Consider the following 27137-nt stretch of genomic DNA (forward strand, 5'->3'; position numbering starts at 1 on the left):
AAGGTTTGAGATTCCTTTTTTAAGCTATCACACACATTTCTTGCTGTCTTTGATGTTATTTCAGTCTTCAATAAAATCTTCATTTTACAATGTGCGAGTTAAAGAAAAACTCCTGTACCAGTAAACGTCATCACAAAGCTGCTCACATCCTTTTCAGAAGACAGCAATCAACACACAGCACATTTTCTGTAAATAGTTTAATATTAAATAAAAAAAACTCCCATATAAAAAGAAAGCTACAGTCCACAATTTAATCGTCTTTTTAAACATAAGTATTGAAAGCAAGGGGTAGAATGAGAAAAATACTTAATTACAATTCCCAGAAAAAATTCACAATTCATTGTTTTCTCTCGTCTTTCTCTAACAATATAAAATCAAAATAAAACACATTAACTGTACATATGTACAAATCTCCAAGTGTAGAAATTGCATAATCTGCTTTCTTTTTCCACTTTTCTTTATTCTTTTTTTCTTTAAATACAGCTAGAGATGCCAGTACTCTTGGGGCAGGGCAGTGTGTGGAGGAGAGCTTAAACAGTGATATGAGGAGACAGAGGGAGGATAGCACTCCAAATCCATAGTAACACACAGACTTAACAGATTCACGTAAGACGTCATCGCTTTCTGCGTTTTAAGTTTACCAGCCACTCGTTCAACCAATCAAAGGACATACTGTACTTTGTTTAAACTCGGGATTCCTGCAAATGTTAAAAATTCAATATTTTTTCCAGACACTCATCTCACGGCGGTGTGGTCAAAGTATGGGTGTCGACAAAGTGTCTCCATCACACCACAGCTACATGTAATTCTCTACATCAACTAATGACAGCAGGTGAAATGTAAGTGGGTTGCCAAAATGTGACAAATGATGCTGAGTCTTTTTCTAAATTGTTCCAGATATGGTGTGGATCTGTCTGGGCACCCTGACACGTTATGACATGATTCAAAGTTGTACACAAAGAACATTTTAATTGAATGTTTTCTCAGTTCATAAAAATATTAGTGACGTACAAACCATAAAAGAACATCTCACAAGACACGTGGAATTGTGATTAATTTCTTTGAGTGTGAAGAAATCTGATAAGGTGACCCACATTATTTCCTTGGCTTGTCCCATATAAAAGGTTATTTTATTCTATGAAAAAAACTCAAGCCTGTTCCTTATGTTCCAGCACCTACTGAAAACCTTTCAGAATGTTTCTGTGAAATATAACTGCTGCGTGTCTCTGCAAAGAGCCCTTTATCTTACCAACAGACAGGGTCTCGTGTACAAAAAATTAAAATAAAGTCAGCTAACGGATGGTGAAGGGCTCAGCAATAGCACTGTTGTCCAACACATACTGCGACACATAAAAAGACACACACATCCACATACATACAGACACACTTTCAACAGAGAGCATCGTTCAAGTAGATGGGCTTTATCCTGACTCACAGTTACACACTGATGAGAAGAAAACAGTACTCTTTTTGTGTTTTCTCACTGATATAATTCTAACACCAACCATAATTAACAGATCTCTGATCACAATGTCAAGCAACCATTATTTTGTGAACTAGACCTAAGAGAAGACCTAAGTGAAAAAGTATCCTCAACATTTCTCATCAAATTTTTTTTTCAGTTTTTATAAATTAACTTTTCAGACTAGATCTCTCTCCCATGTGTTTTTTTTCATAGTGGTTGCCATAACAATGGTTGACATGACAACAGCATAATATTAGTGCAGTTGAATAAAAAAAAAAAATAAGACAGGTCTAAACAGTGGTGATGATGGTGGAGAGATGGGAGGGGGAAAGAGGAGAGGCGTCTGGCCGCCTCCGATTGGTGAACCGCTCTGACTTACAGCTCCCTCCACCAATCACTGCCTTTGAGACCTGGCGCCTCGTCGCCTCCTGCCGCGGACCGACCTCTCCGGCTTCAGCAGTGCTGTCTGGAACAAGAAAGAGAGAGAAATTACAGTCACATCAGCCTTATCTCTTCCCAGCCCCTTAGCGGAGGAATGTTTTTACCACCGCAGTCAGAACTGCACAATCATTTCCAGCATGGAAGAAAAACCTCTCTCCTCAGCAAACCCTTCATGTTTGCTTTCCATCGCAAACACGCTGCTTCTGACGTTAAAAGTACATTCTTGACCTTCGAAACAGCAGTTGAGAAAATAATTTCACCACAATTCCCCATTTAGGACTTTTTTTGTCAAGAATCAACTTTGAACCTCATATCTTAAGCTAACATGGACGAGAAATCCTTAAACACTAACACTCACTGTTTTAACTGAGACAAAAATAGGACTTGTTTTAAAGTAAGACAGCTGGAATTAGTCTGACTTGAAACAGTTCAATGACATTTTTCCTGCATAGAGAAAGTTAGTCCTTCCTCCAGCTCTTAACAAAACTCTGACGCTGTCTTCATGGTAGACATTATTTTCTGGTGAGCGTTGTGCTTTGTGGATTCTGTCATTTGTAACTGCAGTTGCGGCATTACGCTAATGTGGTGAAGACTGTATCGTAACCAGCACAGTGCAGAGAAAGACAAGTAGAAGAAAAGAGCCGGTACACATGCACGTGTACACGTGATCAGGATGGTACCACCTCGCATCATTTCGAGCCAGGAAAAACACTGGATACTAGTGAATTGTGGCTGATAATTAAACCGCTTTGTGAGTCACTGAAGGGCAGCTGGGTCTTACCGTAGCCTTGGTTTCCTCTAGTGCTGTAGCATCCACATCTCTGAAGTCTTCTAACACATTCTGTAGCCTGATACACAAAGTAAGAAACACATTAGACATTACACATCATAAAAGAGCCAAATAAACCTGATAGGACAGTTGGTATGAAACATCAGAAAAGGCATGTCTAGTGCACAGATACATGGAGCCACTATTTTTTATTTTTTACTGGAAATGTATTTACCTAGGTGATTCCCTGCCTAGAGCATGTCTGAGTAATGAACTGTTAACAAGACAACTTACGTTTGTTTCCTTTTCCTTCCTCTTCTGGCTCCACCTGCAGCGCCTGCTTGATCCTTGGGAGGTAGAATCAGAAATCACATTACAAAAACATGTAAATACTCTTCAGCTATCAGTGGCATACAAATGCAGCACTTCAAGTCAATCAAAATGCTACATTCCTCCTTTTTTTGTGTTTGGTCCATGCCAAAAACTGAATTCTGGTGTCTCAGCAGGATAATTATGCAGTCCCACTTTGTTATAAAATATTGTATAAGTATGAAGGAAACAGGAGACTCTGGCACTCACCCTTCCCTGTTCGGTGTGCATCAATGTCCCAGCTGTCTCCTCATTGGGCCTCCCACTGCATCCATCCCTGGGACTGAGGTACCCTGCCTGGGGAAGATGCCCCTGCCTATCCACTCCTGCCTCCACGTAGGGGCACACAGCCGCAGCAGGCCCAGTACAGTCTGTCTTAGCCTCCTCCAAGAAAATGGGTGGCAGAGGAGGCTCTGGGTGGGTATGTCCCTCTCCCATGACCGGTTTCCTTTGTAAGGGTGAAGTAGACCCGTCTTCAGTGGGTTTGGGCGTTCCCTGGGCTGGGGAATGCACTGCTGCTTCCAGGCTGAGTCGGGATAAGTCTGGGTTGCGGAGAGAACAGGCCCGACGTGGGCTGAGGGAGACTGGGGCACTTGCCTGGGGCAGAGTTGGGACAGGGGTGTGATGCTCCACAGGGAAAGAAACTGGCGGTAAGGCACAGAAGGGTGAAGTGGAGTCAGATGGCCCCAAGTGGGCCCTGTCTTCCTGCTCTTTAGCACTGACTTGAAGGAAGGAGGTATAAATCGTGTCCATGAAAGATGTGTAAGGATCAATAACAGACCTGCCCTCAGATACTCGCTGTGGGGGCAGGGTGGGCTCTTGTGCAGGGGCTGGAGCAGGCGCAGGACTGGGAACCACTTCTGGAGCAATCTGACTGGCTGGAATGTCTTCCTGCGGGGCAGGGCTTTGTGTTTCCTGCAATGAGACTGGCTTCTCTCCTTCTGAGGGTGGTGCAAGATTTAGCTGAAGGAAAAAAGTTGAAGCAATCAACAAAGATCCCAAAACTAATGTTAGGGATTAAGCAGTGTGTTTTCTCATTGATGCAAAAGCAAATTATCCACATTTCCTGACATATATATATAAATCCTACAACAAGCCATAGACAATTCAGCCAGAAAAGAAAAAAGAAAAAGAAAAAAAGAATAATAATTAGGATGTCCTGATCTCAAGCCGAGTCCTTCAGCATTGTATATCTGCTGATAGAGAGTTGGCTCGAATACTTGTATTTACATAATGTCTATGTCTATAATATCGATATATATCCGATACACTAACAGCAGTACACTGCTAAATCTGGAATTTGGCAGACCTTTTTTCACATGCTACTTGATCCAAATAGTTAAGCATCTTGGTTCAAAGCTATCAAGTTTTTAGTAGGGCAGAACAATTGATCGAAATTTGATCCAATTCACAATATGGTAGAGTGCAATATCCACATCGCAAAAGCTGCAAGTTTTTGATAAAGTAAAAATGTGTCACAACATCCCATAATAAATCAAGCACTGTGGTGCTACAGAGATTCCCCAGCTTACAAATCATATTCTCCAGACAAAAGAAAACATGCTCGTTTGGTACAGAACCCAGCCAAAAATCATATCATCATTATTATATTTTCTTAGTTTAAATGAAAAGCAAAAATGATTTCCACTAAAACTGTGACTCAAATAGCAGTCTCTGTCGCAATGTTTTTTCGGGGGGCATTCAGCCCTAGTTAAATTATAGATACGATATAATATATAAATATGAATAATAAGTTGCGCTCCTTTGTGACACTAGCAGGCTGAGGTGGACAATACATAGCAAATAAAGGATCGGATTTTGATTGACTTTATTTTTATAGACCGCCCCATTAAGGCGGTAACCTCTTTACCCACAAAGCTACAGGCCAGTTACCCACCTGTATGTTGTTGAGCAAGTTGATGGCTCCATCAGGACCCTGCAGCAGAGGCATGCCCAACGCAGAGGTCTGGACCGGGGGCAGGAGGATGGAACCTGCTCCAATCCCCAACATGTTATGGAGGCCTGCGATGCCAGAAAGATCTCCTACAACGACACATTTCATAGATGTACTGATATAATGGGTTACTGCTATGGAATGCCTGCAATGTTTAAAGTTTTAAGAAAGTAAGCAGTTGGTCATTTTTGCTGGTGTCATTTATTTAATTCCTAACAATGTTTACAAAAGAAAATGTAGTAGTGTTGAGAGTGGGCACTAACTCACCTAATACAGCAGAGTTAAGCAAAGTGGGCAGTAACTGTTGGAGGATGGGGTTGTCCTTGCCTTGGAGAGATAGGGGGATGAGGGTGTCAACACCAGCATCAGTAGGTACCTGGAGAAAAGAGTAAAGTGGAGGGTTTGAGTTTCAAGCAAGCAAAATACAAAACAGTGAATCAAACAAAAAAAAAAGCAGATATATATTGGTCCAGAGTAATACAGAGAGACAAGAGTCAAGACAAATCTTTTTTTTTTTTTTTAAATGCAAAATTTAAAATGTGACCTAAAACATGTGCATTCACACCTGAGGTAAATTGGGATAAACAGACCGTAACCAAAACAAACATGTAGTTTGAAGAGGACTTCATTTGAAAATAGTATAGAGAGAAATCCTGTTTTAGCAGTAGAGGAAAATGGTTTATGGTTTTGGCACAGGGAGAAATGATGGAAAAGTGGAGGAAATGTGCTCTCTCTAGGTTTTTCTAGTGAAATTAGGATGCGCTCAGAGAAAATAGCTACAGGAGACAGGGAAGCCTACCTGAGGTTGGGTATGTTGGGTTTGCTGTGCAGGAGCTAATTGGGTGTGGGGAGGTGGGTGGAGCTCAGCAGAGCTCAGGGCAGCACTGAGCAAGGCAGGGCTGAGGGGCAGGAAGGCTGCGGGGGGAGGAGGAAGAGTGGTGGGAAATAGCAGAGACTGCAGGGCTTGAATAGAGCCCTCAGCTCCAGGATGAATAGGGAGAAGGCTCTGGACGACCTCCAAGAGCCCCGGGCCCGATAGGGTTGATGGATCCAGGAGGCCAGAGGTCTTATCCAGGGTGAGGCCCTCTAATGTGGTGGGTGGCTGCTGGAGAGGAACTTCCAAGCTGACCTGGCTCAAATGACCCAGCCCAGAGAGAGGTAACAAAGACGCCTGCTGTTGCCCAAGCAACAAGGAAGCCATGAGCAGAGCCTGAAGGCTAGGTTTTTCTGTTAGCCCTAAATCAGCTTCCTGTCCTGGAGAAGGGGTTGGGAGCGGATTAAGCAGGCCCAAAAGGTTCAGAGGCAGCTCCCCTTGGGCACCACTCAACAAGGGCAACAAGGGAAACAGAGGATTGTTGTTTATCTGTTGTTGTTTCTCTTGTTGATCCTGGTTTTGCTGCTGTGTCTCTTGTTGAATCAGTAACTGCTGCTCTGATTGCTGCTGCTCTGCAATATTCTGTGGTGGTTGTGGTGAAGCATTGGCAGGGGGTATCTGTGCATGTTGCAACCATAGCCCCCCTAGAGGCAATGAAGCCAAGACCGCAGGGTCCAGGAGGGATGGTAGACCTCCTGTGGATGACAGCAGCTGAAGCAGTTGCTCTTGGTTCATGAAGGGGAAGGCCTCTGCCAAAGGTAAGGGAGCAGTTGAGTCGCCAACAGCTGAAGGTGTAGGAGGACTGTGAGTATCGCCAAGACGAGAGCAGATAGTATGCCCGGGGCTGGTGGCTGCTGGAGATTTGGTCACTATGGAGACCTTTGGATCCACACATCTAGGCTCCTCTGGCCCTGGACAAAAGACATGAATCATTCACATCTATTCAGGCTATCAGTAATATTTTATACAAGCGTCTAGAGCTGGTCAGTAAAATGTTTTATACAGGTTTTAACTGTGGTGGTGACAGTAAGCTACAAAACAATATTCAATTTACAAGCTGGCAAAAACACATCAATAAACTGTGTTCACTCATATCGATTCAGAGAAACACCCTGAAGGGCGCAACCTTAAGAAACCGTTTATACCCCTTGCCCTGAACCTAACCTAAGAGATATCATCAGCTGATTTAAAGGGAGCGCTCGCGACCACACAGAAAGTTCATATTAAAGCTAGGGCAGGTAACGTTGGAGAAACTAGCAACAGACAGTTGGATTTTGAAAGTATCAACTCAAAAAAGCCCCTTCTCCCTTTGTGGCTCCCTCCAATCACATTTTTATGTGCATGAGTTTACAGGCAGGATGCACGTAGATAAGTAGGCAGACAGGTAGGTAGCCCAGCCAATCATTTTGTTCGGGCCGAATGGAATTATTGCCTGGGCTTATTACAAGCCTGCTACAGCCACAGATACCAGATTGATTAATTTTTTTTTATTTCAGAGCATTTCATTTATTGATTGCCATTAGGATGAAAAGAGAATTTCAACAAGTAACAAAAAATGCTTCTGAAATTCATTACCTACCCTAGCTTTAATCAGAAGAATGAGAGAATTTTCATTTCTATATGGATACATGTTCAATAAATTGCCAAGCTCTACAAACCATGCTACTTCAATATGGTAGGCAGGTACATTTATTTGTCACAATATAACAATATATATATATAGTGAAACTGAGTTTTTTAACTGCCTTCTGCTACATAGCAGACAATATACATTAATACAGAAGCAATTATAATTTTATATTATTATATATGCATTCCATAGCTATATCTTAAAAGACTAAAAACACACTTCAGACTGAAAAATATCCTCACCTGCAGTGAGATTTCCTTGGGGGGACATCACAACATCAGTGGTACGGACGGAGGAGCTGCTCTCTCCCTGGGGCACAGTGGAAGATGCTGCGAGAAGGGCCAGGACATGGTTGCTAAGATCAAGAGGTTTCGGGGAGCTTGGTATCGCAATAGAAACACTGCCTTGAGAATGACTCAGGTCCACTGATGAAGATATGCTGTTACTACCAATATCTGCTGCCACAGTGCCCTGTGGTGAGGTTTCCCGCAATCGTCCCTGATTCTCAGTTGGTTGATGCTTGTCTGAGGGAGTCAGGGACGCATGCTGAGAGGGGCTGTTGTGTAAAGCTAAACTTGAGTTGGGCAGCACTGTAGAAGAAGGAGAATGTCTCTGTAAAGGACTTGATTTAGTGGGCCGAGGATGTGATGGAGACTGCACTGATCTGAACTGAGAGGAAGTGGGAGGAGAAGAATGCGGTTGTGGCATGGAGGGTACAGGATTAGTGTTACTGGTTCGGCACAGCGACTGAGTCTGTGGGTGCCTGATGTTAGAATGCGGGGCGGGAGAAGAGGGGGACCGTCTGGGGCTCTGTTTATTAGTGGGTCCACTTCCTTCAACAGACACGGAACCTGGCTGAGATGAAGCAGAGTTCGATGCGGAGGCTGTGGCCTGTGCATTCTGCACACTGAGCAGGTGTAACAGAGCAGACAGAGGCTGAGTTGGAGGATCCAAGCCAAGAGGTGTAGGTGTCAGGCCTGTAGTGAAATCCAGAGCCTCATTTTGTCGAGGAGGCCTGGAAAGGTGTGCCATCTGTCGGGGAGCAGGGAGCCTTGGCATCTGCCCTGGGAGGAGATGATGATGGTTTTCTAACATTACAGCATTCTTGTTCTGCACAGCTGAGGTAGAGGAAGAGTGCGAGGAGGAAGGGAAGGAAGAGGAAGAGGATAAGTTGATAGCTGTAGCAGAAACGGCGTCTCCTGGCGGGGTTTGCCGAGGCCCATTAACCAGGTGCTGGGTGTCTCTTAGCATGCTGAGCACTGTGGGAGATCGCCGTTGCCTCTTCCTGTGCGACGCATTGCGCTCTGCTGTGGGAGGCAGGTGGGGCAAGGAGGAAGCCAGGGACTGGGCCAGAGAGTGGGATGGAGGAAAAAGGACGGAGGAGGCTGCTGCAAGGGAGAGATGGGGAGGCCTAGTCGAAGCGATGGAAGAGGGAGAGTGGCTGTTATGTAAAGTGCTGTTTGTTACCTTTGATGACTGTTGTTGTTGTGCCTCTTTCAAGACCTCCAGAGAAGAGGGCAAGCTCACCGAGTTGGTAGCCACATTTGAACTCTGGCCCTGGTTAGCCAGCTGAGCCTTGGCAGCCGCAGAGAGCAGGCTACTTGCAGGGAAAGAAGCTGGGTGTGGCAGCTTTCCCTGATGGCTGTGGTGGTGGTTCAGAAATGGCCCCAGAGGTAAACTCGAAAGACCTGCAGAGTTCAACCCAAAACTTGGTGGCCCTGGGCTGGGGGTTGGGCTCATGGTACTCTTTGAGGGCTTTGAGGAGAGAGCATGAGGGTTGCTACTGCTTTGGTTAGTCAGTAAGGAGGGGTTAGTAGGGATAAGGAGGTGGTGGTTATTAGTGCTGCTGTTGCCTGAGTTCTTAAACTGCTCCAAGATGTCTTCCAGCTTGTACTTGGGGAAGTGGGGGCTGGGGTTTGGGGAGCCACCGGAGAGAGGGGAATGTGGAGAGGAAGAGGTGGATTTCCTCCTCTGAGGCAAGTTACTTCCCATCAGTCCTCCTCCTGCTGCTGGTGTTGAGCTTCCTCCTTGCTCAGAGAGAGGGGAGGGAGAGGCTGAAGGGTGGCGGGACCGCTGGTGAGGAGACACACAGTTCATGTTATGGAGAGAGGGAGAGAGGGAGGAAGACGGAGAGAGGGGGGAACCTCCCACAATGACACCATGAGGGTGATGAGTGTGAGTCTGTGCTCCTCTTCCTCCTCCACCCATGGTCATAGGGGACGAGGAAGGAGGGGAAGACAGGGGCCCTAGCCGAGGAGAGCCCGGAGTCTCTGGGGTTTTGGGTGTTCTTTGACCTTGACTGACGTTCTGAGGTGTGGGGGTGCAGGGTGACCTCTGGGCATGGCTGTAAGCTGGGAATGAGGTGCTGGAGGAATAGCTGGACGAGGCAGGGATAGGAGGAGGATGGTGAAGCCTTCTCAAAGCCTCTAGAGGATGGTGAGAGTTTGTGCCCGTGTGAAGGACAGGGGAGGAACCATTGTAAGGGAAAATAAACTGGTGGGAGGATTTGGGGCTGGCACAGGGGTTTGGGTGAAGGTTGCTGTGGGGTCGGGCTGGGACTGGATGGAGTTTGGGATGGTAAATGCCATGGTCCTCTTCTTCCCGCTCCGCGAGAACCCGCTTTGGATCGCGGCTGTCCATTCCAGTGCTCATCTCTGAAAGTGGATACACACACATATAGGCATTTTACTAAACTTCTGTAATTTATGATATAATATGTACAATATGACAGCATTATTTACTTTCATTAAAAGGTAGTGTGAAACACTACAAACATAATTACTAAAATGTAACTACAAAAGGTACTTTTTGGTTAGTATATAATTGCGTACATCATATGTTCATAAGTCTTGTACATATAGTGGGTATAGAAAAGAATCACCCCCCTGTAAAATAATCACATTTTGTTGCTTTGAAGCCTGAAATGAATTGTTTCATTCAGCTGTATTTACTCAGTGCAACTTGGTTGGAAAAAGGATCACCCCCTTGTTTCAGTATTTTGTTGAACCACCTTTTGCTTTAATTACAGCCTTTAGTCTGTTGGGATATGTCTCTACGAACTTTGCACATCTAGACGTTGCAATATTTGACCACCAAGTCATTCCACAGATTTTCAATGGGGTTTAAGTCTGGGCTCTGACTAGGCCATGCAAGGACATTCACCTTTTTCTCCTTCAACCACTGTGTGGTCAGTTTTGCTGCGTGCTTTGGGTCATTGTCATGTTGGAAGGTAAATCTTCTTCCCATTGACAACTTTCTGGCAGAGGGCAGCAGATTTTCCTCAAGAATTTGACTGTATTTTGCCCCATCCATTTTTCCTTCTATCCTGACAAGTGCTCCAGTCCCTGCTGCAGAGAAACAACCCCATAACATGATATTACCACCTCCATGCTTTTACTGTAGGAATGGTATTTGGATGGTGAGCTTTATTGGATTTTCACCTGACATACTGGTGTTGAGGCCAAACAATTCAATTTTAGTCTCATCTGACCATAACACCTTTTTCCACGTGTGGCCTTAGAATCTTCAAGGTGCGTTTTGGCAAAGCTCAGTCGTGACTGCATGTGGCCTTCCTTGAGGAGTGGCTTTTTTCTTGCAACCCTCCCATACAAGCCACATTTGTGGAGAATGTGAGATTTTGTTGTCACGTGCACACAATGACCAGTCTTTGTCATGGATTCCTGCAACTGCTTCAGAGTTGCTGTAGGCCTCTTGGTAGCCTCTCTGACCAGTTTCCTCCAGGCTCTTTCATCCAGTTTGGAGTGACGTCCTGACCCAGGGAGGGTCTGTGTTGTACCAAATACCTTCCACTTCACTGTGCTTCTAGGCACTGATAAAGCCTTTGAAACTTTTTTGTATCCATCTCCTGACTTGTGCCTGTCCACAACTTTATCCCAGAGATCTTTTGACTATGCCACCCATAGTTGATTGTTGTCTTCAGTTGCACTACCAAGGACTGAAATGCTTCAGGAAAAGCTTGTTTCATGCTGAGTTAATCAAAATGACCACAGCTGATCACAATTGAAAGTCAATTGGCTTTGTGTGCTATTGAGAAGGTGATTAACTACACCTGGTTGGGTGTACAAGTCATTTTTAGGAGGGGGGGGTGATTCTTTTTCCAACTCAGTGATTCTGTTTTTTAATTTGTAATTTTTTTTCTGACAAGTTGGTATTATATCTTTCACTTGGATGTTGTAAGTTGTAAATACAGCTGAATGAAACAAAAACTGTGTCTGTCCGTTTTCATTTCAGGCTGCAGAGCAACAAAATGTGATTATTTTACAGGGGGGTGATTCTTTTCTATACCCACTGTAGTCATGAGGGCTGTTACTTGATGTCTTTCTGTGTGATGTAGAAATCTGTAGTCATGTGAGATCTAACTTATTCTAAAGGCACATGATCAAACTGATTATGTGCTTTTTATTTTCCCAGTACAGTCCTATAGTTAGTTAATCACACAAAACATCCAAATAATTTTAAAGGAGTTCTCACATTTTGTCAAAAATATAAACAGTCCTAAGAACAACAATTGAAACAGATGCACAGGACCACAATGATGGAACTATTCTGCTGCACAACTGAAGTTTTTTGGACTATAATAAGATATTTTGTTCCCAATGTGGAAGAACATTGCTGCTATTAAAATGTGGTTTCAATTCTGTGAGGCTGATAGCTGCTGACCTGCCCAGCACTCGTTTCAATCCCACACCCACCTGCTCTCACAGGATTTCCCATCCCACTCCCGCCCACTCCTGTGGTGATTCCGAACACACACCATCAAAAATTATTTCAATTGAAAATCTGTCTGGCCTTTCCCACACGGAAAATAAGATACATTTAGCTCTTATGGATTTTGCTTGAGGCAGTAGGAACTAAAACTGTATCTGAACATGGATCAGGGATCATAGTTTCTCTGATAGCTAATGCAGATTCCCATATAAACAGACACAAACTTCAGATTTCAGAGTGCGAAAAGCAAGCAAGAGAGCGAGGGAGAAACTAAACTAAACGTCTGATTCTGTACTTTGCACATAGTTTACTGAAAGATAATGTACTTACATGCATGGTTAAGCACAATAACAACAGCCTCTCATACTTTTAGAAATGAAAATGCTTCTCTAATTCAACCCACCATGATGAGGATACTGCCAAAAAAAACCCTCCCACACACATCACAGCAAATTTGGGATGAGTCCTGCGGGACCTGCGAGATCATAGTCCCATTGCAGCACTCTATATACGGTCAGTACTGTGCAAACAGCACACTCAACACCAATATCAAAAGATTTGGTGGAAGAAGTACAGAGTTATTCCACCATCCACACCAAAAAATAAAAAATGATAATCTCCTACAGGATGCTGGTCCGCATCGGTTTAGTAAGTCTGTAGAAATTAGTATAGAAACGTTATTTCTAGAGTTTTGTTTGTGGTTCTTTTAGCTTGTTTTATAGTACACAGGTGCAGAAGTAGCACATCTCAATGTGTAAAAAATGTACCTGGATGATGAAGGTTTGCGAATGGCAGCTGTGAAGCCTGCATACTCCGACACAGAGCAGCCATCGCTACAACTTTCCTGCGGTGGTTACACAGTTTGGTCATGTCCTGCTCTGCTTTGCCTAATGGCTGGCTGTGCTGCTCCACCTTCACTCCCACAGTGAAGTTGAAAACCTGCAGGATACCAGATAAATGAAAATTCTTTGAACTCCATCACATGTAGGAAAGTTAAGGGCACCACTGGGGTATTTTACACTCACAATATTAGTGTCACACATTGCTTATACTCATAGGCTATGCACTCTTTTATATTTTTTTACACACTTTTTATGAAGAAAAGGTTAGATAGCCATGATTCCACACAATTGGACAAACACCATCCAAAAGGTTAGTCATAGATATTTAATTTAACACGTGTGGCGATGTCACATGCCTGCATTTCATTCATAGTAAAAACCTTGCAGGGCTGCCAATAATTACTATGCTACATTAGGGCTGAACAATTAATTGCATTTGCGATATTATCGCAAGATGACAAAATGAGATTTTCTAATTGCAAAGGCTGCGATTACACTCTGGTCACATGACATGCAAGAGTAAAGCAGTCTGCGGAGAAAGCATCAAGTCCGTTGTTGTCGGAGATTTATCAAGCTTGTCTTTTAGATGTCAGAGGTGTCACTTGGTTTTATTTTCATTGGTCAACTTCTGTATATGTGTTTTTTTGTTCTTGCTGGGATCCAGAAAACAAGTTGTTTTTGTTGAGAAATGGACTCTTGTGGATATTTAAACTGAGAGAAGGTCTTATTAATTAGTGTTAATTAACTGTTTTCGTATTCTGTAGAACACACTGTGCTGAAATTCCTTTTTCTTGTTGTCTGTAAGTAGGCCTACCTGATTGTCTTTCGCTGAAATTACTATAAATTGATACTTATTCTGCACCACTGCTCAAAATAATTAATGCAATTCATGCATCACCTAATTTCACCATAACATAGGCCTGGCCTACAGGCAAGAACAGTGTGTGTTAATCTATCTAATATTGTGTTGTTCATACTATACACTGATTTTTTGCTTGTCCGTTTTGAATAATGTAGAAGATAAAGAGCTTAAAAAATAATTGCATATTAAATCGCAATACCGGTAAAAAAAACGACTCGATAATTGTTCAGCCCTAAACAGCAACAAACAACTAGTAAAACTCGCCACAATGGTCAAGTGAGTTAACAGAAGTCAAAAGGTCATTGCTATGCTGCTGAAATATGTGACAGAGTGTCACAGAGATACTAAATCTGAAAACCCAAAAGACCAGATAGTAGTGGTGATTTACTGTGTGTTTTCTGTCTGTATTGCACACCATTACAACACACACATACACACACTACAAACACATTTCAAACATACAAACCAGCTTTACCTTATGGATGATAAGTGGACACTCAAGACCACATTTGCAGGTGCTATCAGTCAACAGATAGGCCTTGACCTCTTCCAGAGAGGATAGGTTAGTGCCACTGGGACTGCAGAAAGAAGACAGGGACCAACTGAACACCAAACTCAAGGGAGATCTGAAATAAAGAGCAGCTTCTCCCCCCAAGCTATCAGACTCTTAAACTCTAATCCATCCTCAGCACTGCTCTAGTGATGATAGTTTATTTCTGTTTACCATTTCTCATAATTGATTCTTTATTAATGTATATTGTCTGCTATGTAGCAGAAGGGAGTTACAAAACTCAATTTCACTCTATAACTTGTTATATTGTGATAATAAACCTACCTACCTACCAAAGACATGTTAAAGCAAAGCTGAACACACCTCAAGATCTCCATATTTAAAAATCACATTAAGATTTGAGAAGCACTGAAAGACATCTACAGGGCTGCATATGCAAACTGAAAGGAGTGTTTTACATGGCTGCTCAGACTGTCGTGCTATATTAGAGAAACTCTGAAATCCCATTTTAGCCTGAGTAATTTGAATGGGAACACAGGAACAGATTCTGTATGCCTCCCTTTGTATGTGTGAGACAAAAGAAGTCTCAGAAATTGAACAACTAAAGTCAAGTAAAAAGAAGAGAATCTGCCTTATTGAAAGACTTATTATACACTTTGGGAGTTGATTTGAAACTATGGTTACTTAGCTTGCAATATTATTATTACTATTAATATACACAAATCTAGGTTACAGCCTATGTATGAATATGCTGCTGTTACATTAATCATCAAAATCTTTACTGGAAAAATAAGTACTTCATCTTTATGCAAATTTCTAAAACAAATCCACATAAGCCACAGTCATTCTTGGTCTTTCTTGGTAATACCACCCTAAAGATGTTGGTGAAACCAACATTTCTCCGGAATAAATTATTTTGCTCACATCCATACACATTTATGCACATATACTTTTACGTCCTTTCTCCAATTATGAATTATTAGCAATAAGTCTGCATATGTATCTGTTCAAGTGAACCAACCCACCTGACATAGATCACCTGCCCGCCCTCCACTCTCCTCTGCCAGCCAATGGGGATGTGTATTGCAGTGGTGTGGACCCCATCCTTGTCCCCACTGACAGTCTCACTGCCTCCCATCATTTTTTACCTGCGGCCTGCCAGCACCTTAGAAAAGTAGCAAAGTGTTAACTGTGTGCTTTGTGTTTTGCTTTAAAGGATTACATATTTTCATTGCTGGAAAATCATTATTCTGTTTTTGAAATATGTCATTGTCTAAAATGTTTTCATGTGTTATTTAATTACGGTCTACAGACATCTTACAGCCTTAGTAGTACACAATAATGAATTTTACTTTTGAAATCTTTAAAATTTATAGTCGGTATCACTTTTGATTGTCATTTTACAAGAGCTTTAAAATAGTCAAGTTTATTTTTATAGCCCAAAATCAGCAACGACTCTTAACCCTTTTGAACGTCTTTTAAAAATGTACGTACACATGCAACTATAATTAGTTTCATGCATCAGTGTAGTTTATTGTGCCTCACTAAATAAGTAAACACATACATGCATAAAGTGGATGAACGAATGTCTCTGCAGTGAAGTCTTCAGGATAATTAAAGCAACCTGCATGCCAAATGTGTGGGCCACATTCATCTGATTACACAACACCAAATGACAACGTCAAACATCAAATGGCACCATGATGAAATTTGCCTAGAACCATGACAAGTGCATACAATAAGGGCTGCTAACTAAATGCATTGCACTATTTCAATGTCAGCTACTGAATGTTTACTTTCCAGCTGTCTTCTACCCCACCAAAAAGGTCTGGCAAAATGCCCAACATTTACTTTCATTATGTCTGTGTTCCTGAATATTCAGGCCTCTACAATGTTGTCTGCAACATTTAAAATCACAAACATAATGTAAACATATCACCATTGGGTGTGGCCACAGCAAAAAAAAGACTGTTTTGGTTTATGGTCAAGTAAAGCAATAAAAAAAACTGAATAACTGAAACACATTCTGCATACCATGTCATCTTTGGGAAGCCAGGATCTGTTTTGGCTAAGGTATCCACTGTCCAATGTACATGCTGGTGGGTGAGAAGCACACAAACTGCCAGTAAAACCTGACTTGATGCCCAAACACCTGGACTTTCTTCAGCTGTGAGGCAGACTCTCAACTTAGAGGATGCCTCCTGCAGATTTATTTGTTCAGTTCACATCAGAGTAGGCTCTTGAGTGAAGATAGGGAGCCTGCAAAGAAAAGTGGAGGTGGATTATATAATCTGACAGGGGAAGCCAGGGTAAATAACTGATGTTACATACAATTTCCTGCAATAGATGTTATCTGAGCATACTTCAAAACATGATTACATCAGATCCATTACTCTCTCAAAAAGAATACAACTTCAGAACAAGCTGCGGCTACTTTGAAGTGGGAGGGTGTGTTTGGATAGGCCCGTGGTTTACTGAATGTTTAGCCACAATATAAGCGGCTGTCTTTCTAACAAACAACTCACAAGATAACACGCTAACAACATGAAAAGACCTTGAAATCAAATCTTGGTGGTATTCGTCGCCTAGCTAAAGTCAACATCTCTGCAGTGTGCAGGCATGGAACAATATCACTAACTATACTAACGTTACACGACTGATGGACGGCATGCTAACAGCTAGGTTAACAGCTAAGCTAGCAAGCTACCCTACTTTGTACTATGTTGTCGTGACAGCTGTCAGGCGCACAAAACACTCCGATGCAAAACTCTTGCGTGTTAGCTAGGGTAACAAGAAACGAGCCAGACACAATAATGCATCGGAACAAAATATGAATTTGATCACCAGATGCACTTACTTATTGACAGCCGTTTGCTAACGTTGATGTTAGCAGGACCTATCAACCTTTCTCTGCGTTGGCGAAGTTTTGGAGTGTTCGCTTTTTTGGCTCGCGGGAGAATCAAGAGTTAGCTGGCTAGCTGGCTAGCTAGCTAGCCGACTAGCCAGATAATGTTTTGAAAACGCCTGATACTTTAATAAATAACCGTGAATTATGTAATCCCACCATTTAAATCACGTATTAGCGCGATCAATCAGCTCGCAGCGTTTATACAACGTCTGCCAGTCCGATTTAAAAACAAAGGGCAATAACGCTTCATTTTACTGCGCCTGGGATCTCGGGGCTAACGCCGCCAGCTAGGCTAGCAGAGCTAACAGACTGAAATTTACTTGATTCTGGAGTGTCCCAACAAGACTGAAGGATGTCCCGCTCCCGAAGCACACTTATCCAGCCGTTGCGTTGGTCTCGGCTCTGCTAAACCGTCTTGCATTCAGGTGTATTCCGACAACCATTACGACCCACGTAATCCCAAATTCACAGTTTCCCACTGTTTTTTTTCTTACATATTCCGAGCAAAAAAAAAAATAATGGAGTTTTCTTTTGGGCATGCGCATTCCGTGCTCAGGGAGTATTGTACCCGACATGCAACGGGACCTTTGTAGTGTTCCAGACAGACAACAGTGCGGAGCTCCTTGATAGAGGACATGATAATGACAGAACGGTAACAGGCCCGGGATGCATGTCTGCTGCAGCTCAGAATAATGGCTTCATGAGCACCTGTCTACACTAAATTTGATCCCAGATAATATGTCATTTATCAAGATACAGAAATGAAATGAAAAGCATACTCAGTTACATAATGTGTATATATATAGCATGTATATATATATATATATTTTTTTTTTTTTTCTTTGATTTTTTTTTTTACAATTTTTGAATACATATCACATTCCATACCGCTGCTCAGAGTGTCTTTTTCATTCCCTGTTTCCAGATAATTCTTCCATGCATACCTTAATGTTACATCGGTATATAGAAATGCCTGTGTTTGGTGTTGTCTTGTATTTCTGAATTAGACAATCCAGTAAAGCAGGCAAGACTGCCATAGGCTCCAGGTTTGCCATATGGCAATTAGTGTGTGGTAATTTGATTAATTACAAGTTTGTTTGGTAATATTGAATGCACAATTAAAGCACAAAATAGACCTTAATTAAAATGACAGGGGACTTGAGGCCCCCTCTTGTTGATGGTTAAAATGTAGCCTTTATTGTTTCAGTTTATGCTGGGTTTACATGGAGCAAATTCCTAAATGTCTGTGCCTTATTAAGTTACCAAAACTTAGCAAAGCTTATTTCTAACTTACTCATACACAATGGACAGAAGGTGGGAAAAAAGGGTGGTCATTACAGGCCCACAAACCAGCTCATGTCCACCCCTGGACCTTTAGATGATAACCTGGCCCTTATTTTGGTGACTTGATTTTAACTCTAGCACCACCACCAGGACAAAACTTCAATTTTCAGGTGAACCATTGGTTGTAATCACACTTGCTGTGCACATTCATGCTCCTAACATGAAAAAAACAAACAAACATGTGATTTAAGTGACTCCATGACCCACCTTCTAAAACCACCAAAAGGGTCACAGTGACTTAATCAACCATTTTATCATCTACTGCAGCAACACTTGCTGTGAAAGCAATAAGAGCGAATCTGTATCTGAATCTGCTATAATTAGTCCTAAAGAGTTTTAGTGAAATTATCCAGATGAGTTACCTACACCATGTACCATTCAGGAAGTTAATCCAGGCCCAGACCGTAAAAATCACTGTCACGGTGTATGTTGTAAAGTACCAATGGGGTACAACTTTGTACAGGGGACCTCAGGAACCTGAGGTGGTTCCAGTATATGTAGATTGACACCGTTGTTACACAAGGTGCTGTTCATCATTGTTATTGTGTACAGTAATTACAAAAAGAATAAATACAGCTAAACTGAAAACCAGTCGAAGTGTTCATCTATTAGCCAAGGCATTTGTAAAAGACAATCGATTTTCTGTCCTGCAACAGTGTAAGTGTCATGGACAGTAAACCATACAGACACCACAGTCATTGAAAAATGTCGGTGACAATCACTGTACAATATCAAAATTAAAAAACTAAAAAGCTATGGATTATTTCATAACTTTAAAACTTATCACATTTCTTCTAATGGTAAACTAACTTCAAACAATTTCAATTTGCATCCAAAACTGAGCAGACCTAATTGCAAAACCATGGGCAAACATCGATGGTGTGCTGCTCTGGAGAAAGGTCAGGTTCATATTAGATACCCAAAAATAATTACAGTTCAAGTTCTTTTTAAGTTCCCCCCAAACGCCAGATTGTTGCACAGTAGCCTATACTGTGCCCTTTAAAATATGAATAGGTGCCCAGTAGTTAAAAATGCCTATAGTAGACACATTTAATACAGCACTGATGTGAATTATCAGTTCAAATGTTTAACAAAAGGTGACATACAGGTTTTTGCATTGTTCTTTGTCTCCACAAAAGGACAAGGACAGCGAGCAGTGTGTGTGTGTCTGTGTGTGTGTGTGTGTGTTGCTGTTGTTTGTGAACAATTGGGACAAGGGGAAAGAGGTGTGTATGAGTGTAATGAAGACAGAGGGAAACAAAGTATCTGATTTCCCCTCGTCATCAGTGCTCAGTCTGAGTTCCCCAGCTGTCGTGGACAGTCAGCTTGACACATGAGTGCTGAGCCTAGCACGCATACAAACACACTCACACACACACAAAATCATAGCAAAGTACACAAATACAGACATATGCTAACATCTGAGCCTGGAATCACTTTGGAAATCACCTAAAGAGACAATAGAGGCAATAAACAAAGGGCCCTGACTGTGAAGGTGTTGACAAAGAGTCCTGAGGGCCTGAAGTGAGGAGGCAGGTTGATCGGCTGGTTTGTTAGACTCAGATTCCCTGAACATACAGCACTCCAGTCATCGCCAGCAGGCGAAGGACTCATTCACAGAGAGATTTTCCCACACAGTGGATTTTGTCATTTCTCCTCCGAGCTGCGTGAATTTTGACAAGAGGTACGTTCCAGTGTAAGTTTAAAGTTTGAGTTATTCCACTGCAAAATGTATTTGCGTGACTAAAGCATGTGGAAGTCAGTTTATTCAATTTAGTTTCAGTAATGCTGTTTCATAAAGCTTTCAAATACTAGCTGAATAACTGCCACATTGAGATTTATTTTTGCCAATTCACAAAGATTGATTTTTATCGCTGTCATACTTTCTGGAATTTTGCTCTTTTGGTCTTTTCTCGATTGACAGAGGCAAACCAAATTTAGCTGTGAGGAGATTTAATTTCACCACCCTAGAATAGTTTAGGTCAAGTGGACAAGTGCACTCATTCAGTATGTGTGTGTAAGCGGGTGTGTAGCTACATGAAACTTTTTTGTTAAGTGTTCATACAGACACAAGAATACATGCTGGAAACAGTGTTTATGCTACTTTTTAAAATCATTATCCTCTGATAAAAATTAAAGGATGATAAAATCTTTTTAATACATTTTGACTGGATGCCATGTGAAGGCCAACCTAATAAATGACAAATAGAAATTCTAACTACAATCTAATTTCATTCAGTTGTTTTTCTATTTACATTAAGAAATATGCACATATTTCTTGGGGTGCTTTTTGATTCTACCAACCATGGCAAATAAAATTTACTGATTTTTGATGGTGCTTCTTCAAAAACAAAACTCCTCACAATTATTTACGCATGTATGTAATAAATACACATATATTGTATGTCTTTGTAGGCGGGGCAGTACTGACATTATCCACCAAACACCATGGACCAGTGAGTATATTTCCTGAAATCCATTCGATTACCTCTGCAATAGGAATATATTGCTTGCCCTACTTTGCTTGCCTGCACCTCTTCACCATCTCCAAAAGCCTTAATTCAAATTCTAGTAGGCTAAACAGTCCAGACTGAAAAGCGCAAAAAACACATAAAGTTTTCAACCATATCTTCCTACAGCATATTTAAATACAGTAATGACTCCATGCTCATATGAGAAAATGCGTCATAGGAGTCTCCCAGAATAAATGATCCACCCTCAACTATTTTGAGGTGGAACGTTTTTGATATTTGATATTGGCACAAAGCATGCCTGTTACATCAGGTCACTGCTTGCCACCTTGTAACCCCAATTTTGGTCATTTTTTTGTTCACATTTCATGTTAAGGTTTAGGTATTACATGTTCACCTACTGACAAGCAAGAGGTCAGGTTTAAAAACTGAAGGTGACAAGTTGGAGAGACAAATGTTTCACGTGAAAGTCATGACATGTAGCTGCATGAGATGATCTGACTCATGGCTTTGTGTTTTCTTTTCTTTGTGTGTCAGGGAGGATGACAAAAACTCTGTGGATATCCACGACAACCCTCCCGCTCCTGACAATGTAGTGAAAGAGGACGGAGACACTGTGAGTGACAGCACCATGTCAACCCCCCCACCCCACTGTTAGAAGTGCCATTCCAGGGCCGTTTAAAATAGCCACCAGCTGGGGCAGGAACGCAGTGCAGCGTCAATTGTAAAAAAAAAAAAAAAAACTTGTGTGTTTCTGTTTTTTATCCCCTTGAGATAAAGTCACAATGCTGGCTGATAGAGGATGAAGTTGAACAACAGATCACAAATCTGAGACATCAGAACTTATACTGACTCTGGGTTGGTCGTTTGTTTTAATGGGTTCATCACTTTTCATACCAACACTTTTTGCAGAACAAATCTCTACACAACATCAAAAGTGGGCATACTTAAGAGCAAGACACTGTCCCTTTCCAATGACCATGATAAAATTTAGACCAACATCAAAAAGTGCACATTTATTGTGTTTTTTAAGTGACTGTGATATGCCTTTTGTGTGTCCAGGTCTATTTTATATATGAAGAGGAGGTGGAGGTGGAGGAGAAGGAACCAGAAACTCCAGAGCCTGTTATCCGGGTCAACGACAAACCCCACAAGTTTAAGGACCACTACTGCAAGAAACCCAAGTTCTGTGATGTCTGCGCTCGCATGATAGTCTGTATGTACTGGAAGCTATTATGTTATACTTATTATATCTTCTGAATGTCATATATACATACTATATACTTGATGTTTTATACTTATAATACTTAATCTTGCTTTCTAAGCAACCCAATTGCTGTTCCTTTGTTAATTTTTCAGTGAACAACAAGTTTGCTCTGAGGTGTAAAAACTGCAAGACCAACATCCACCATTCATGTCAGTCCTATGTTGAGTTTCAGAGGTGCTTCGGCAAAATTGTGAGTCCTATTCCTTCTGCTGGTATGCTCCATAAAAAAAAAAACAATATACTATGTCTGTACAGTAGGCCACTAAAATGTAGACACATTCCAATTACTTTTGAAACATTGAAGCATGATGTCCTCTACTTGTTTCCTGTAGCCACCTGGCTTCAGAAGGGCCTACAGCTCCCCGCTGTACAGCAGTGACCAACCGGATTCAAGTGAGTCCACCGAATGGCAATATGTCTCATGTATATCTAGCTTTCTTAATCTTTTTAGTGTACGTGAAAGTGTACATACTATTTGCGAAAGTGTGTATTACCTGTAAAATTACAAAAAATTTTGTCTAACTGGTACTTTGTCCTTGACAAGATAACCCGAACAGGAACGATCCCGTCTTTGACACCCTGCGAGTCGGTGTCATCATGGCAAATAAGGAGCGCAAAAAGAATGAAAATGACAAGAAAAATGTGAGTGTACTTTTAATCAAACTGTAAAACCTAAAATTTTCGGATACATGTCTTTCACTCATTCATTAAATTAGCCCAACACCAGTAGAGGAAATTCAAGCATGAATCCAGACATGTCAGTATAAAAGCAAATGAAGGATTTGAAAGGATATGATATATGACGTTTGTGTGCAGTTCTGATTTACAATGGTTGTCCTCTAGATGATGATGATGATGGAGGAAGAAGAAGAAGAGAACCAACAGCCCAAAGAGAATGAGGAGGGAGGAGAAGGTATCAAGATTATCACTATAATGATGGTTAGATGTGGTGGTATGTTTTGCGCTAGCTGTGGTCATAAATATAACAATTTGTACACATTTCTATATCCAACATGAAATTAATCAAATTAAAACACAGTTTCATTTAAAGTGCAGAAAAAACATTAAAAACAGACCAATTCAACAAGGATTCTAAATAGCCGAAATAGTGACAATAACATGAAATGATTTGTTCTCCATTTTAATGTTACTGGATTTTAATCCTCCATCAAAAGCAAGGAATTTGTTGATGACTCTGATGCCTGATGTTCATACAGGGAAGCCTGATGATAAGAAGGAGAAAGGAGGAGACAAAGCAGACGACAAGGTAGGAGACAATGTTAATAAAACACTTCTGTTTTACTCACATGCAGCTACTAAAAGTTCTTCCCTTTTCCACCAGCTGTATGTGAGCATGTTTTGTTATAAATCAGTTGTCATATGCAGTAGAATCTGTGCTGTTTTGTCAACAGAGTAAGGGTACATTCTCCCAATCCCACTATTACCTGGCTCTCTACCGCTTCAAGGCCATAGAGAAAGACGACCTCGACTTCCAGTACGTCTGAATTCCCTAACATCCTGTAACAACATGTAGTGTAAAGCATTTATTATTTTATTTATTCAATTAAACCTACTTTAAGTGAAAACTACACTTTTTTGGTTTTACAATGTAACTGTTAAACAAAAAGGCAGTGATAAAAGACATTTATTGAATGTGTGTTTGTGTGAAGCCCTGGTGATCGGATCACAGTACTGGATGACTCCAATGAAGAGTGGTGGAGGGTGAGTTTAACTTCTTTTAGCCTTTGCTGGATCCATTAAATATTTGCGGTGAACCCATTTTCCAAAGTATGTGTGGAGGATGAACTAAATCCCTCTATTTTCAGGGAAAGATGGGGGAGAAGACAGGCTACTTTCCCACCAACTACCTCATCAAAGTGCGTGCATCGGAAAGAGTTTTCAAGGTGACACGCTCCTTTGTAGGGAACAGAGAGATGGGACAAATCACACTGAAGAAAGATCAGGTACCAGCATTAACGTGTGCAAGTGTGCATTTAATTTAACAAGATGCAACATCTCTCTAATCAGATTTTGCACTGAACACTGAACCATGTTTTTCATGTGTTGGTTCTATTGTTGTCCATTTGTATGTTAAGGTTGAAAAGATCTCATATTTGCCAGTGTGTGCCAAGTGTTTTTTGTTTAGTCATCACTGGAAATAAAGGCAGACTTAAAAGAAACAGACATTTAGCATCCTTACATTAACCCGCTGCCCAAGTATATTGCTAATTTTATTGTCTTACTAACACAAAAACTGTAAACACTGTTGTACCCTCAGTAGCAGCACATACAAGTGGTGCACGGTGCCTCAATAAATATGTAGAGGCCTTAGTGAGAATGTATCAAGTTGATACAGATGCTCGGATGTTTATTTGTGCTGTTGTTGGTTTCAGATTGTGGTGAAGAAAGGAGATGAGAAAGGTGGCTACTTGAAGGTCAGCACTGGACGCAAGCTGGGCTACTTCCCTGCTGATCTGCTGGAAGAGATCACTGTGACATAAAAACCTCGACATGCAATTAAAGAGCCTGCAACACCCTTTAAATATCAGTACAAAATTGAGACGTCACTATTCTGGAGATCCTTCTGATCTTTCAGCTATGTTACATACATAGTCAAAACAGACTGTCTGTCACAGCAGAAAAGTATATGCTGCTGCTTTAAGTTTCTACGTGCTAAATCTAGCTAGCATTTAGGAGAGGTAGAGAAAACCTGGAGAGCCTTGCAAAAGGTCATAAATCAATTCATGAATTGATATGAATGTATAAGATTTAAGACATCAATATATATTCTAAATCAAGATGACAATACAGTTTTAAAAGTAAGTGGGCAGTTAAATCTCACATCAAATTAATAAAATGAGGCCATAACAAAACCTCTGAGGGCCAGATAGATGGTTATAAGAGTTGGCAAATAGGAAACTGATGAAATCAAAATGCAAACATGAAGAACAACCACATTGAACTTTCAGGCTTTGTTTTGTTTTTAAAAAACAGCTATTTATTCTCATTTAACACTGCTGTCCATTTCCATTGCTTATGTGATCCATTAACCAAATATTTTGCATGGTAAAAGTTTTTAAATAATTAATGTCTAATAAAACATTGTTACCATTGTCAAGGCTATCTAGCTTCTTTATAGTTGTATAAATAGAGGCCTCAAAGCCTTATCAACATGTACATAGCTTTATATTAACAAATAAACAATGCAAAGAACATTTCCTAGATTGGGCTTGTACATAATTTCACTTGTGACCCTGACAAACTGAAGAAAAGCTATATGAAAAGAAAATGTGTTAAAACACAGCATAAAATACACTTGAAACCTGAAGTGCATTTAAAAACTCACTGTGAAACTTTCTGTTTCCAAAAGGGCAACAGTTTATTTAAAACAAAAAGGAGCGAGAGATGCAGAGGAACCTCTCTTGCTGGAGTTTTATGCATGAAGCAGTAATGCAGTATGTGCACGTCTTGTACCACTTGGTACAGTTGCTACTTCCACAGCCTAAACAGGAGTTTTAGCTCACGTTATTATCTGTGTTGATGTTAAAACTGGCAGCTGAAATCTAGTTTCAAATCGAGGTTGAGTGCTGTTATCAACTCTGGACAGAAAAAAATCAGGTGACCCAGCAGCAATTATTCTTATAAATAAAGAGCAAGTTGCATCATTAATGAAGGCCAAGGATTTAAAGAAGATACATGGAATAATGAAAAAAGAACAAAAACATCACAATCTTCTTAGCGTTTTTTTTGTTTATTGCAAGATGCCTACCAAAATATACAAATTAAAATATAAAGTGCTACATGGAGTGATGAGTATGAATTACTACAGAATGACACAAATACAACCAAGACGTAATAATCAAAAATACAAAAAAACTTTTCAAAAATAATAAACTGCCTTGACAACTTTCCTGTTCTGTGAGTTTCATGTTCCTCTATGCAAAGACAGAAAGGGACGTCCTTGTTTTCAATCTACATTTTTTTAAGACTGTGAAAAGTATAAAGATTGATCTGTGAGCAGTGAAGATTAAAGTCACTGGACAGGGGCTTTGTCAGACATCCAGTGCCATGTCTGTGATGACAAAGTGCCTGGATGGGTCAGCCAAAGGTTTTTGCCGAGCATGTAGAAGATACTTTCACTTTAAATCATTGGGATACAGAACATGGCACTTAATCATAGACAGACTAGCTTTAACACTTAAAGATTTGGTTGCATTTCTACAGCATTTATGACGGCTTATTCTCTTCAGCACCAGAACCTTCACATACTTTCACACAGTCCAACCAAATTGTACTTGGTGAAAATCAGCTGCGGCACATGGACAGGGAGATGTCTGTAATCTGGAGCAACAGCGTCTTCTCCTGTGCTCAAGAGCCTCTCAGAGGAGACACTTGCCGGTGGGCACGCCAAATATTTGATTGCCACTCGAGCCAGTGCAGGATTTTGTGCTGTCTTTGCTGACCAGTATGAAATCACTGGGTCAGAGGCCAGTGACAGTGTGCTGCTCTCTGCTAGATAGGTCTCCACTAAACCTGATGATGTCACAGTCTTGGACAAAGATGCTGCATTATTTGCTGTAAGACTTTGCATTGCACCCCAGAAAAGGCTTGTTGGCTTGCTGCTGGTTCCCTCAGGTTCTAGCACCACACCTGAAGAAGAGCCGGCTTCACCTGCTGAAGGCCTGCTATCCTGGTCCAACAA

General features: G+C 41.2%; 2 protein-coding genes across 5 annotated transcripts; one reads left to right on the forward strand and one right to left on the reverse strand.

Moving 5' to 3' along the window:
* Positions 1 to 182: 182 nt before the first annotated feature.
* On the reverse strand, positions 183 to 17899 carry mbd6 (methyl-CpG binding domain protein 6). Of its 3 annotated transcripts, none has more exons than XM_038722945.1 (13): positions 17674 to 17898; positions 16480 to 16704; positions 15471 to 15610; positions 14410 to 14512; positions 12998 to 13169; positions 7745 to 10156; positions 5798 to 6783; positions 5266 to 5374; positions 4942 to 5087; positions 3255 to 4007; positions 2970 to 3022; positions 2688 to 2754; positions 183 to 1931 (listed from the first exon to the last, which is right to left on the reverse strand). In XM_038722945.1, exons 3-13 carry the CDS (start codon positions 15584 to 15586, stop codon positions 1860 to 1862), a joined length of 4989 nt encoding a protein of 1662 aa, XP_038578873.1. In that variant the 5' UTR covers positions 15587 to 15610; positions 16480 to 16704; positions 17674 to 17898; the 3' UTR covers positions 183 to 1859. The 3 variants fall into 3 exon arrangements, with proteins under 3 accessions (XP_038578873.1, XP_038578874.1, XP_038578875.1); XM_038722946.1 differs by lacking the exon at positions 17674 to 17898 and adding an exon at positions 17303 to 17650; XM_038722947.1 differs by lacking the exons at positions 183 to 1931; positions 2688 to 2754; positions 2970 to 3022 and having other exon boundaries at positions 3381 to 3688; positions 3826 to 4007; positions 17674 to 17899.
* A 2153-nt stretch (positions 17900 to 20052) lies between these two features.
* On the forward strand, positions 20053 to 25553 carry stac3 (SH3 and cysteine rich domain 3). Of its 2 annotated transcripts, none has more exons than XM_038723766.1 (13): positions 20053 to 20393; positions 21113 to 21153; positions 21706 to 21784; positions 22231 to 22384; positions 22528 to 22625; positions 22768 to 22828; positions 22980 to 23077; positions 23279 to 23348; positions 23653 to 23702; positions 23848 to 23930; positions 24106 to 24157; positions 24262 to 24399; positions 24829 to 25553. In XM_038723766.1, the coding sequence occupies exons 2-13, from the start codon at positions 21146 to 21148 to the stop codon at positions 24934 to 24936; spliced, it is 999 nt and encodes a 332-aa protein (XP_038579694.1). In that variant the 5' UTR covers positions 20053 to 20393; positions 21113 to 21145; the 3' UTR covers positions 24937 to 25553. The 2 variants fall into 2 exon arrangements, with proteins under 2 accessions (XP_038579694.1, XP_038579693.1); XM_038723765.1 differs by having other exon boundaries at positions 20053 to 20381.
* Positions 25554 to 27137: the final 1584 nt, after the last annotated feature.

The sequence above is a fragment of the Micropterus salmoides genome, unplaced genomic scaffold (assembly GCF_014851395.1).
Source record: "Micropterus salmoides isolate LMB-PRFRI ecotype aquatic unplaced genomic scaffold, ASM1485139v1 Ms_hic_scaffold_16, whole genome shotgun sequence".
NCBI lineage: Eukaryota > Metazoa > Chordata > Actinopteri > Centrarchiformes > Centrarchidae > Micropterus > Micropterus salmoides.